This window comes from Symsagittifera roscoffensis, chromosome 4, assembly GCF_963678635.1.
Source record: "Symsagittifera roscoffensis chromosome 4, txSymRosc1.1, whole genome shotgun sequence".
In the NCBI taxonomy this organism is placed as follows: Eukaryota; Metazoa; Xenacoelomorpha; order Acoela; family Convolutidae; genus Symsagittifera; species Symsagittifera roscoffensis.
In genome coordinates, this window is record NC_087065.1 from 28361895 (window position 1) to 28374958 (window position 13064).

At 39.4% G+C, this 13064-nt stretch overlaps 2 protein-coding genes across 4 annotated transcripts in view; both read left to right on the forward strand.

The window, feature by feature from the left end:
* Nucleotides 1–13064, forward strand: part of LOC134845231 (solute carrier family 12 member 4-like) — a 191250-nt gene that overhangs the window by 135465 nt on the left and 42721 nt on the right. For 2 of the 3 annotated variants that reach the window (XM_063862145.1, XM_063862148.1), the window contains exons 2-3: nt 10813–10875; nt 11080–11235. In XM_063862145.1, the coding sequence (XP_063718215.1) occupies nt 10854–10875; nt 11080–11235 (178 nt within the window). In that variant the 5' untranslated portion in view covers nt 10813–10853. Of the gene's footprint in view, nt 1–10476; nt 10662–10812; nt 10876–11079; nt 11236–13064 lie in introns of those variants that run through there. The other variant, XM_063862146.1, reaches the window with a different exon arrangement.
* The window catches only part of LOC134845234 (ubiquitin-like FUBI-ribosomal protein eS30 fusion protein), a 138879-nt gene that overhangs the window by 61152 nt on the left and 64663 nt on the right, over nt 1–13064 (forward strand). The window lies entirely within an intron of this gene.

Below are 13064 nucleotides of genomic sequence, written 5' to 3' on the forward strand. Positions count from 1 at the left end.
CCGATCAGGCCACGAAAGAAGACGATAAGGCATCGACAGGAGGAGTATCCAGCCTAGACTTCAATTTCCTCAGTGATTTTGAAAGCGGCGCGGGTGCGTTGGAGACGACTGATCCAGCAGACGAGGGTACTTCCACGATGGAACCCCCGTCGGCCTTTATGGAAACTAACCGAAATTTGCCGGAGAGCGGCTCTCCGAGCAATTCTAAAGATAACGAACAAAGACTCCCCATGGAATCACCATGGAGAAGAAGAATAGAAGGCGCTTCCAGAGTACCTTTCTTGGAAACGTTGCCCGAAGAAGAATGGGAGGTGCATCACAGAGATCATGAAAATAGGACGGGATGTAGAATGGATAGAGTAGCCTTCATGGAAGAGGTCTGGACAGTAGTTCAGAGCTACGGTACCCAGTCTATTTTGAAACTAGGTCTCAATTGACAACTAATGCGGGAGGTCCTTGACAAACTCGACGAGTGTGAAAGAAGATTGAGTGAGTTATTGATTGACTCAGCCACTGGCGAAAGTGAGGCAAATTCTCCTATCAAGATGACGCCGCAAGAAGACAAAGAAGAAGTGGTATATCTGTCAAGAACACGGAAACGAACGATGCGATCAAAATTGGTTAATGATAAAATTAGTGAAATGAAGATGAAACTGGGCAGCAGGATGATATTGAGGAAAGCGGGAAAGTCAAAGGTGGATTCTGAAATCTCGATAAAAGCTGTCAACTCAGCGAAAAGAAAACGAGTCGAAGAAGCTATGGATTTGGGACAAGGTGATGATCGATTGCCTGGCACAAACAGGATGTTGAATGAGGTAGCGATGGCGCCACTCATTCTCATGGCAGGGATAAAATCAACTGGTTACAAAACCAAGAAGAGTAACCGCACTCTGACTGAAGCAACATTAGAAATGGAAATACTCAGAAAGACTTTAAACCGTCTCCAATGAACCACGGAAAAGAAAGTGTTGTACGACAGCTAGTCTCAGTGGAATATAACAGACTGACAGTGTCGGAAAATGTATCGATAGATGAACCCGCCAGTAGATACATGGAGACGTTGGAGTACAAAATTTCGGCCAGAGGACACTAAATGGCTCTTGAAGACAAAAGTGCCATGGAAGGTTATTTGGAAAGGATGATGCAAGGCACCACCCTGAAGCAGAAAGCATACGGGACTCTGGTACCGTCTGATATGCATGCAGAAACGATAGAGCAGTTGGTGAGCCTTCCATGGAGTGCGGTAGTGTTACGGTACTTCGAAGAAGAAATGAGAACCACGCCGAAGATACACGATCTGATAGCAGTACCTTACGTGAGAACTGAGCTACAACTGAGGTTCGCTTGGTGCGTGATTGGACTGACTCGCGGGGAATATGATTCAGAAGAAAGGAAGAGATCGAAGGAAGAAAAGGCGTTCTTAATGACGAGTATGAGAGATCTGATAAGCCAAGAGGAAGCAGCAAAAGCGTGCGCGAAGCGGAGAGTTGTTCTCTGTTTCATCCGGTTCATGATAGAACAAGTTTCAGTGCCAGCATTGAGCACTTGTGTCAAGATGCTCAGAGAAGGCGATGATCGAGCGAAAGCCTTGATCCTGCTAGCACTGCTGGATATGCATCAAAGCAAACCAATGCGAGTGAACATGAAAGAACCCGTGGAACTAGAATCCATAAGGAAAATAGACGAAATAAGGAGATTCTCAAACTAAGAGGTGAGGCTCACTAAGGAATCCATGGGAGCACTGCCGAAATCCAGTGAATACTGTGGACCGATCAGAAATAAGTCCTACAATTACGTGTCCGGAATCATAGGGATAGCGTACAACCCTTTCCTAAATGAAGACATACGCGATTGCTTCTTTGATTACGAGCAAGCAGTGTTACTCAGATTCTGGACGTCGAGAATTGCAACGATAAGAGGCCCTGCTAATCACCAGACCAGGCTGGGACTAATCTTAGAGGAAAAGGTGGCCGCACCTTCAGTGCTAAAATCTGGCAAAAGAGTGGAGTTTGGATTGGGATTTTCAGACGAACTGCTGAGAACGAGCTTGATGGTGGTGTGGGAACTGCTGAAACCATCATGGTGTCCTAGTCCCAACGCTGATTCGATATTACGTGCAACGCAAGACGTACAGAGGGAACTGAACTCATACTGTAACCTGCGTGATCTTAACATCATCTATAACGTGATGACGACAGCCTCTAAGAGCAACGGAGAAGATAAGGTTGAGTTGCCTGGCTAAGAACCAGAGGACTGGATCAAACCTGGTAGCTGTCTGGCAGAAGTCTGTGGGCTTGAAGGTCGCGTCTGTGGAGATCTGGATTGCGTGAAGACCCTGGAGAAACAATAGAAGCAGTTGACGATTTTGTTTGGGATCAGTGTGATGAAGGCAAAAACAGAAATGGAACTGCTTGCAGATTGCCATGGAGGGATCGAGGTGAATCTAGTGACTGCACTAGGATTCTACAGCATGTTTGGTTCTTTAGAGTAGCTATTGAATCTAGAACAAAAGCTTGAGATGGTCACGGCCATCAACGTAGAACTGTTCCCAGGAGTTTTGCAGACTGAGCAAAAGCACATAGTAAAATGGAGGGAAGCGATCGGGGCGGAAATGAACATCCGACACAATGAAACTTATCGCAGACCGTCGGGAGCGCAATATTTGGTGGGATCGACATTAGCCCCAATGTGCAAGAGCAGATACCGGGTGCATTTCGTAGCGGTTGGATGTGAAGAGTACGAGGACGATCGTGAATCAAGCCTTTTCAGTGCCGAAATGCTTAAGACTAGCAAGAATGTCAGAAAACCTTACAAGTTATCGTGCAAAGTGTTCTCAGCAGTTCCAGAGAGAATCAAAGAAGAATTAGAATCGATACTGGGAAAGAAGTTCATGAGATACGCCAGTGTGAACTTCAGTGACTTTGAAAGACAGAAGCAGAAAGGGTCAACAGTAATAGATTACAACGCAGTAGATGAGAATGATGAAGTCCATCGAGTGATTATAGAAGTGGAACCGCTACTGGAAGCGTCGGGAAAGCGTAATATGAGGAGCATCATGTTGACACAAGATGAGTTCCCTGCCATTGCTTGCTAAAAACATGGTGGTATTCCGGGCGTAGTAATCTAGTGTTGATCTGGGACTGTGGAGAGCTGCTCTCCATGGGTTTACCAGATTCATCGCAGCCCATAACGATAGTGATAAAGGGAGTTTTGATGGCGATAAGATGGCTGGAAGCTCATGTGAAAAGAACAATAGACAGGAGGCGCCAACGAGAGAACAATTGCAAAAATTGGATTGTCTAAAAGATTTAGACCTTTTTGAGACAATGTGCGAAATCTTGACACATTCCGATGGAAGTGAAAAAGATATGTACCAGAAGACGTCTGATGCCATGGTTTAGAGCCAACATGACTGCAATTGAAAGAAATTATTTAGTTGAGTTTTGAAGGATTAAAGAATTTTTTGCATTTTTAAATTTGCATTTTGATTTTAGTAAGTGGCTCTAGAGACACTTAATATTTATTTAGAAAGGCTTGAGTGAAGAGTATATTTAAATATTCCAGCCTGCATGATTGTTTTTAATCAACTAGGCCAACTGATCACTTTGTGGTGACATGAAAGGCTTGGATAATCTCTTGAAGAGGGAGATTATTTCATTGCTCCTTCTAACCACAGAGTTTCTTAGTTTTAATATTCAGGACCAATAAAAACTAAACTTCCGAAGGGAAGAAGTATAGTAGGATAATTTTAGCTCGTCGGGACAAAAAATTTTAAATCGGGACATAGACGTTGGAAGTCTAAAAATATGTTTTCTCTTATGTCATATCCTTTAAAGTGCATATTAGTGAGAGAATATGGAAGCCTATAGTGTTGTGGTGTGATGCCATTTATATTCTGCAGTAAGTCGATATGGCGTGGATAAAAGTGATTCCGTGCGTTTTGAAAATTCTGTTCGATGGCACTGTACCATTTGTACGAAGACTACGAGATTCAATGTGGACATTGACCGGGCTGTCCGGAGAGTATGTGACATTCGACCAGAATGGAGAAAAGAGCAATTTCAAACTGGTAGCCGCTGACCTGGAGAATTGGCAGTTTTAGCAGTTGCGACGTTATTTGAACGGTTAGACAAACTGTGAAGGTCAGAATATTCTGGTATTTTAAATTTTTAAAATTTCGAATGATCACGTCCTATTTCTGAGAAATGCTGAAACGGCCATTCTGAAGAAAAACAGAAGAAAAACACAACAACAATAGTTGCCGTAGAAAGAACAACGATAGTAATAGTGAAAACTAGTACGAAAGAAATAACGACCGACGACAGAGTTTTATCAGAGAACGCTCCGAGTTGTAACAATCGTTACAGAGCCATTCACGCCAACGGTGAAGGGTGTTGGGACAGTGTGTCCAGCCTTCCCGAAAGGAAATAAAGGCGATATTTACCCGGATTCAAGCGTCGGGAGGGGTCTCGAGACTTGAACTTAAACAATTTTTACAAACTTTTAGCTTCCTGGTCATGCCCTGATTGAATTTAATTAACATCCAGATTCATTTTCTGATAATGAGAAGCTAGGAGTTGAGGGAAAGAGTTGATCCATCTTCAATGGAGGTGATGTTTTTTATCTACTAAACGAAAACAATAGTAATATAGTAAATAGTAGTAGCCCTGTTTTTATGAGCTCACTATTCTTGCATGTAATTAAGTTAATTTGAGTGTTTCGACCAAAGCCGAAAGCAGTAACGTTTTTGTCGACCCGATGTTAGGAAGACCACCAAAAACCTGGCTTTGGTAGAGACGGTGAAAAGCATGAAGAGCTTTGTTTAGACTCTGGCCAGTCGTTTTATAGCTTAGCTTTATTTTCCGTCGATACTTCCGGGCGAATGTTACACTGGACCATTGGGCAGCTTAAACTGTCCACCTTTCCAGCGAAGACTCACTCTGGTCCACTTTAATTTATTTCCTCTCCACTCGCAATCACTTTCCGTCTTTTACCAAGAATAAGACAGCTCTACACTCGTTCGAATTATGTATTGGAAATTGCGAATAGCAATTTCCCGCTGCTATTTCTGACTACTTTCCCGCGGTTGTAGTTCGAAACTTATGATCTTATTTTTCTGGTATTTTCAGTTGTCGCGAGAAACTTGAGCATGACATGCTCAATTCGAGTTTTTGGAAAATTGCATTTCACCCCAAAATCAAGACTAAACGTTTTCTCAAGGTCGAATTTCCAACCATTTGACCAGAACTCTTTGAATCACTTGATTCTTGAATCATAGGAAGATCAAATTTGTATGCTTTCACGGCCGACTTCACCTGGAGGTAGCGATATTGCTCAAAGTTCCGGGTTTCAAATCTGACCAGGACCTGTTTTGGTTTTCAAACTGAAATATTCTGTTTCAAATGTCAGCTTAATTGTCACATCTTGGAATCCTTTTGTTTCGCTGCGCTCATTTTTTTTTATTGTTGCTTCGAGTGTTTGATTTACTACGACAGTTTGTAATTTTACTTACATTGACTTCGTATTTCCTATTCAACTGCTTATCTGTTGTCGGCTAGGAAAATTTCCTGCCGAGCATGACATCCCGAGCAGGAAAATTTTAAAAGATTTGAAAAATTATTGTAACATCTTGGAATATTTTTTTTGGTGCGCGAATTTTTTTTAAATGTCGCTTATAGTGTTCGATCTAGTCCTACAAATTGTAATTTTACATACTTGACATCATATTTCTTTGTTTTTTTTGTTTCGCTATGAAAATTCCTCCCCAAACTGTTTCGGCCTGATTTTCATCATATTCATGACCTAATTTTGAATTGTTTCAAGGGCAACACAATTTTAACACCACTCCTTTTTCGTGTATCCTTCTGTTTTTTGAGATAGCGTTAAAATTGTAAATTCAAACAAACGTTTTCGCACATTTTGTGCATCTTCAGGTTTTAAAAATTCTAAACTATCTGTACAAAATGATCAAAAATCATAAAAAGTGTCACACACATCATTACTTCAAAATTTTAAAAATTCAACCAATCAAAACTTTACAGATATTACTGAAATTATGTAACAACTATTATGTAACATTTTAAAACATTTTGTCACAAATTTCTGAGAGTTTTCTTCATTTTTATTTTCACATTTTCGTTTTGTGGCTGATTTTTATGCTAACATGTAAGTTGTTTCAAATTTTTGTTGTTTTAGCCAGAATTTTTTGATTCTGGAACTATAGCCTTAGTGTCAGCTCCCTACTTCTAAACTCGTCGCGCGTGTTAATTGCCGTTCTCTCTTTCTTAATGTGCAGCGCCTCTAATGTAAGTAACTTGATGCTGCTGGACGCCTGGTCGATTATTTTCCAATTAAACTCAGACTTACCACGCTCACTACCACACTGCCTTATATGCTGTCCAACTGGGGTATCCTCTTTTCGGTGTTCCTCAATCCTTGTGGTGAGATGTCGGACCGTCTGGCCAACATAGATGGATTTGCACCCACAACATTCAAGTCTGTACACCACTTTTGATTTCAGTTCACTGGAAAAGGAGGATTTTAGAGAGGGCATACAAGTTTTCAATTTCCTCGTCGTGAATATTATCAGCGCATTGGTGATATCGCGCACTTTTTTTGCTAATGTCTGACTGTGATTCCCCCTATATTGGACCATTAAGATGGGTGATGAATCACTGCTATAATCACAGGGCTTCTTTTTCTCAGCCATGTTCTTTTTGTTTTTGCCCTCGCTGATGATCTTTTCAAGGGCATGGGATGCAACCCGCGACGACAAACTTTCTGGATATTGGTTATCCAACCACTGCTCACGGTTGATTTTCATGGCTTTATCATGTTCTTCCCATGTTGACGTACTGCGGAAAACCCGGTGAACAGTTCCTTCAATCACACTTCTCTTGTACTGAAGGGGGGCGCAGCTTCTAAAATTGAGTATGGTACCTGTATCTGTTGGTTTTTGATACCACACACAGCTAATTTTCCTGCTTTTGTCAATACTAAATTGTAAATCCAAAAACGCCAAAGTTCCGTTTGTGTTTGGTGTCTCTATTGTGAACTGTAAATTTGGATGTAGTAAGTTTGCCGCCCGTAGCACTTTTTCAGGATCACCCTTCACTGTTCTCACTATATCATCAACGTAATGGAGAAACAATTTTGATTGTTGACCTGACTCATTTTTCTCCCTTATTGCGATGCATTTTCTGCAGTACCAGACGGTTTCACTTATATTTTGATACTCATCATCTGATATATCACCGCATTTTACGTGATACCAGTCCAAACAGCATTCACATTCTACACCCTTTGACCTGTACGTGACTTTCTTATTACACTCGGGACATATTCCGTGAAGATCTTTCTCGGGCAAAAACATTTCGGGAATATCCCTTGATAGTGCAGTTTCGTACTGCTTTAGCCAAAGATTTGCTAAAATAACTGCAAGAGATGCCCCCATTGCCAAACCATCTTTCTGAACGTACCATGTTTCATTGCACTTGAAATGGACTTGACTAACTGCCATGTTCAACAGTCTCTTCATGGTTTTCCTAGCAATTGATGGTGATTCATCTTGCTCATACAGTTTTCTCAGAGCTATGTCTATCGCTTCTTTCAGTGGAACATTTGTGTACAAACTCTTCACATCTAGAGATATCAAGTTTTCATTGGGCTCAAGATTAGTGCTCTCTAAGATTTCTCTCGCATCTAGTGAGTTGGTTTCGATGTTTGCGCCCTCAATTTTCTCGAAAAATTTAGCAAGAACTTTGTTCAAGTTATAATAAGAGCTACCAGGCAAGGAGAGGACCGGTCTTAATGGGGTATTCACTTTATACACTTTCGCCAACCCATAAAGCCTGGCGGGCTGTCCCCAGTAGACCTCATCCTTGTGTAGAGACTCTCACTTATTTCATCTTTTTTCCTCATAGCCAACAACTCCTTATTGATGTCTCTTTCTATCTTCAAAACAATCGCATCACTTGTTCCTTTACTTTTGCTGAATTGATTTGAATCTGATGTATCCGACAACTTGTTCTCGTAGGTGTCCTTTCTCATTACACAAAAACCCACGCCTTTTTAAAACGGTACCGCAACTAATCCATTACTCTTCAGATACTTTCGGGCCTTCTCAACGCCTTTGTCAGATGGTCTTTGTCTCACCCTCTTAGAATAGGCTTTTGCCACATCTTCGATCTCACAAAGGGCCTCCCCGGGGAATTTACCATTTTTGAGATCCGATAGAAAGATGTCAATTTCGGCCTGAAAGTTTGTCTCATTAAATTTATCCCTGACGGGATTCTTTGGCCCTAATGCCAACACTTGTTGTACCCAATTTGGTAATTCAACATCATCAAGAGCTCTTACCGAACCCTCACCTTGCTTCCCTAGAGGTCGGTCTTGCCTTTCTGATAGTTTCATTAGCTTCTTCTGATGGGTCTCTTTGACTGTTGCTGTTTGTCTTTGTCCCCTAAGACTTAAATATTTAATTAAGTATAATGTCGTTTTCTAGACAAACTCTCAAAAATTTAACACGTTGATGACAGTTGATAAATTTAACATATATGGACGCATAATCACGGACAAATTTCCAAATGAGTTTGATTTTCAAAGTCCAAATCAAGAATGGAGGTGGGAGTACCTTCTGTTTTTACAGATAGTTTGGTTCACCTAGCTTTTTCATCATTTGAAATTTTTCTCCAAATTTTTCGTCCATTTTGTATACAATTAGTGCGTTTAATGTTTAGTCTGTTCAATGTTTCGTCTGTTTTAAAATCGAGCTTTTTGTTTGTAGGAAAAAATATAATTTATTACGCTTGCGATAAGCAACCGTTATCAGTCGGAATCTAGACTTTTTCTCGTTAACAACTTGTTTAACAGAATTACTTGAGTCACTTGGTACCTTGGCTCATATTGAATTAAATTTTGTAAGCGTCTCCGATTTTTTAGTCTGGAGCCAGCGAATACGCTTGGGACGGCAAATGTTCTGGGTTCGAATCTGACCAGGAACTTTTTTTTCCCACGAGAACTTCTCAGTTTCAAAAAAGTTGTCGGCTGATTATTTTTCAGCTTGTTTTGTCGGCTTAGTTGCCACATCTTGGAAATTTCTTGCTGCATGCAGTTATTATTGTAGTTGCTTTATATATTTTCTTCTATTTTGCAATTTGTAATTCTACTAATCTTGACTTTTTCTTTTTTGATTTTTTTCGCTTAAAAATTTTCGGCCCAAATGATTTCGGTTAATTTTTTATCGGTTTTCTAACCTAATTGTGGGTCGTTCGAGGGAAGCATAAATTGAATTTTTTCTTCCGGATCACCCAAGACGGTAAAAAATCAGAATAGCATGTATAGTCCAAAGTTCTTCATGACAACAATTATAATTTCGCTCAAAGATTGTTTTTCAATTTTCATTAAACGCAGTCAAGTTTGTTTTTAGAAAAAAAAGTAAATTAAAAAAGGGGCCCTTCCGTTTAGGTACGGTCGTGCACAAGCTGGATAGGGCCCATACCAGCATTATATAAATACATCAATAAACAATGTTGCAGGAATTAGGTCAAGTCAGCATTTAATGCATTGTCATTAAGAGTATTTACTTCAACCGTCCCTCCTCTACAACAGCACTAATTGAATTGTCTAAGAATTGCGTCTTACGCAGTGATCTGCAACCCCGTATACAAAGGATAGCGCTCCTGAGCAGCGCGAAGCTTATCTTAGTTCTTATATAGTTTATTGTTTCTGCGTAGCTTTCATGCCTTTTTTCACTAAGTTTTTCAGCTATGCGCTGCATTGTCCGAGTAGCTGCTGGCGCGGCACCACCAGTGCAGCCAAAAATGAGCGGACAGAAGCTGCTCTGTTCGACTTGTAGAACTCTCTGTTTAGAAGTTTGTTTTTAGAAGTGTTTTCCTTAAATAGAACATCTTTCCAGAAATTATTTTGAAGTTTTTCAGTCTTGGTTTTTTCGGTAATTTTTCCGTATTCTTTGGAGTTAGTGGCTCTCTCTTACTTTCCTGCCTGCTAGCTTGCAATGCTACATTCGTGGTATTGCAAGTGATGCGAAGCTCCGCTTTGCCTCTGTGTTGAAAAAATTTGCAATTTAACCTGTTTGCTTTCACCTAAGATCATTACAGTTTTTTTGAAGAAGGTCTAAAATAAATGTGAGCTACAATACAGGAGATCATAAACACTTCGCTGCCGCCTGTTCTACACAATATATCTCAGAAAATGAACTTTTATTAGTCCGGAAAACGCGTTCAGGAAAAAATGTTTGTCTTTTAAAAGTCTTTAGTTGTTTTCAGAAATTCTTATCAGTGCCTTGGATTGAAATGGTTTCAAAAGTAAAATGTGAAAGAAATAGCGGCTTGGCTTAGTATGCTTAAGGAAATAATGTGGCGCTAAACTTGTGTTAGGCATTTATGGCGTTTGATTCATTCAAGTAATAGCAGAGAGGTTGAGCTTTATCTGTTACTTAGAAATAGACGGGCTTTTCCCTTTTCTTCAGATGGCTTGAATACGTGATCAGATTTAAACAAAAATACTAATGTAATTTGTTATAACTCTGTGATTTGGTCATCTAGTTAGCAAGCTAAAGGTGGAGATGGTGGAATCATATTTTTGAATTAGTAGGAAATATCAGCCAATCAGAGACCTCATTTACCAACTAAATTTACAAGGTATTTATGTTTATATTCCAGAATTGAAGCTTAAAATTTATGGAATAATTTGGTCGGTAGAGCTCGTTATTGCTGTTATACGTCCTTCAATTTGAAGTAACCATAGGAAATATTTTCCATTTCAAAAAGAATTCCGTAGAATTTGTTCCAGATTTACTTGCATGAAGATTTCAACTCAAATGAACTGCCAACATGACTGCGTCAGACATTGAAAGTGAGTTTTGTCCTTTTCTTTCATTCAGTCGAATATGAAATTTTAGCCCAACTCCTAAAAACAGTTTTTAAGGGGAATACATAAAAGTGGGTTGGTATTTTTTCAAAGAATAAACTTGAAGCGGGAGTCAAAAATGTACTGTCTTTAATCATTATGAAGATATATTTTGTGTCGTGGTACATTAGATTGCTGTGTGGCTTTTAGGTAACTGTACCGTGAATAATGCTACATCAGAGCCTAGTGATCCAGCTCCGATGTCTACTGAAAATAACAACTCATCATCAAACACCGCTGCGCGTGGTGGGCGTACATTTGAAGTGGTAGAGATATCAGAACCCAAGTCAAAGGAAACGAGTAAAGGTACGGATCTTTTTTGAGAGCTATTTGAACCCTTTGTAAAAATCAAGTTGAAAAGAATGAGTACCCCCTCCCCCAACTCTCCCTCCCTGCCAATTATGGTCATTTGGATAGAGCATTCCTTTGCTAGCCACTGAGAATCCATTGTTTCGCTCGGAGATATCCTTCGCAGCGTTAGTAAGGAAGGAAACAATTGTTTATTTGAGCCCGAGATCGAGTTTTAATGCAACAGATTTAATTAACCCGTGTGCTGTTATTGGTTTTTGTTCGCACAATAACGAAAGACTTGTTTGTTTCTTATGGTTGGTCGATAAAAGCCTCATTGATTAGCTATATATTGCAATATGTCAGGTATGTTGAACGCACTTGAGTATGTTGAATTCACTTGAATTTTGATTGATTCAAATTGATTTGCCCGGATCTTCTTTTGTAACAGTTGTATGATAATCGAGCATCCAACTGAATAGTTTTGAATTCTTTGTTATTTATTGCTTTATTTTTCGAGCAGGAAAATTGCAATTTGAATCAGTATTTCGAAAAGAGGAGCCGGCCGGTTACTGTGCAAATAGCACAGTATATTTCGAACCCAGTTGAATATAGATAGCTATACTTTTTACCCTTGTGATAAGCAAGGGTATTGCAATCAGGTACTAGACTTTTTTCTGCCGTAAATAACTTCGTTCACACGACTCATCTGGACTCATCTCTAGTGGTACCTTGTTTCATAAGGTTTTCAAATTTCTGAGCGTTCCCGGCCAACTTAGCCTAGAGGTATCAAATATAGCTGCACGGCTAAGATTCTGGGTCGATTCTCAGCAGGACCTGTTTTTTTTTTTCAAACGAGAAATATTCTGTTTCAAGTAAAATTGTCGGCCAATTATTTATCTGTAGTCGGCTTAGTTGTCGAGCTGGAAAAAGTGAAAAGATTTGAAAAATTATTGTATCATCTTGGAATATTTTTTTTTGGTGCGCACATTTTTCTTTAATGTTGCTTATAGTGTTCGATTTAGTCCTACAATTTGTAATTTTACTTACCTTGACTTCCCATTCCTTGTGTTTTTTTGTTTCGCTATGTAAATTCCTCCCCAAATTGTTTCGGCCTAATTTTTTCATATGCATGACCTAATTTTGGGTCGTTTCAAAGGCAACACAATTTTAACACCACTACATTTTGCTCTTTCCATGTTGGTTGTATGTTTGTCACTCGTTTTGTTGAAATTGCATGGGTTTTTCTTTTTGGAAAAACCTTTCACTTTTTACAAAATTTTAGTTTTTCTCAGAAACTACCGATTTTCAGAAAAGGTTTTTCAATTGAAAGATTGCCTATTCGTCTGTGCCTGTATAATCACCTATAGTCTATTTTTGCTTGACCCTCTGTCAACAGCCTTCGAAAAAGACTATGGTAAAATATTTCCCCCATGTTTTTGATTTTTTTTTTCGTTTTCTCGAAAACTGCCCCTTTCATCAGTTTTTGTTTTCAATGAATAGAAATCTGATTTAGGTTTAATCGAAACAGCAGGTTGCTGAAGGCATCCCTCTATAACTGGCTTTGCCCTGTTTGGTTAAAAAAAGTTGTGGCCTTCAAACAAATCGAAATTTCAAAACTTTGTCAGTGTTTTGAAAAAAACTTTTTCAATTTACGCGAAAATAACCGTGCCAATTCTTAGGTTATGTTCAATCGAGAAACATGGTTTTGGAAATGATCTCTGCTTAAGCGGCCACAACTTGGAACGTTTTTTAGAAACTTTCAGAATTTTCTTAAAACAATCAAATCTGAGATGAAAATTTTCAATTGAAAAAAACCGGTTGCAATAAATTTTCCTGCAGAAGCG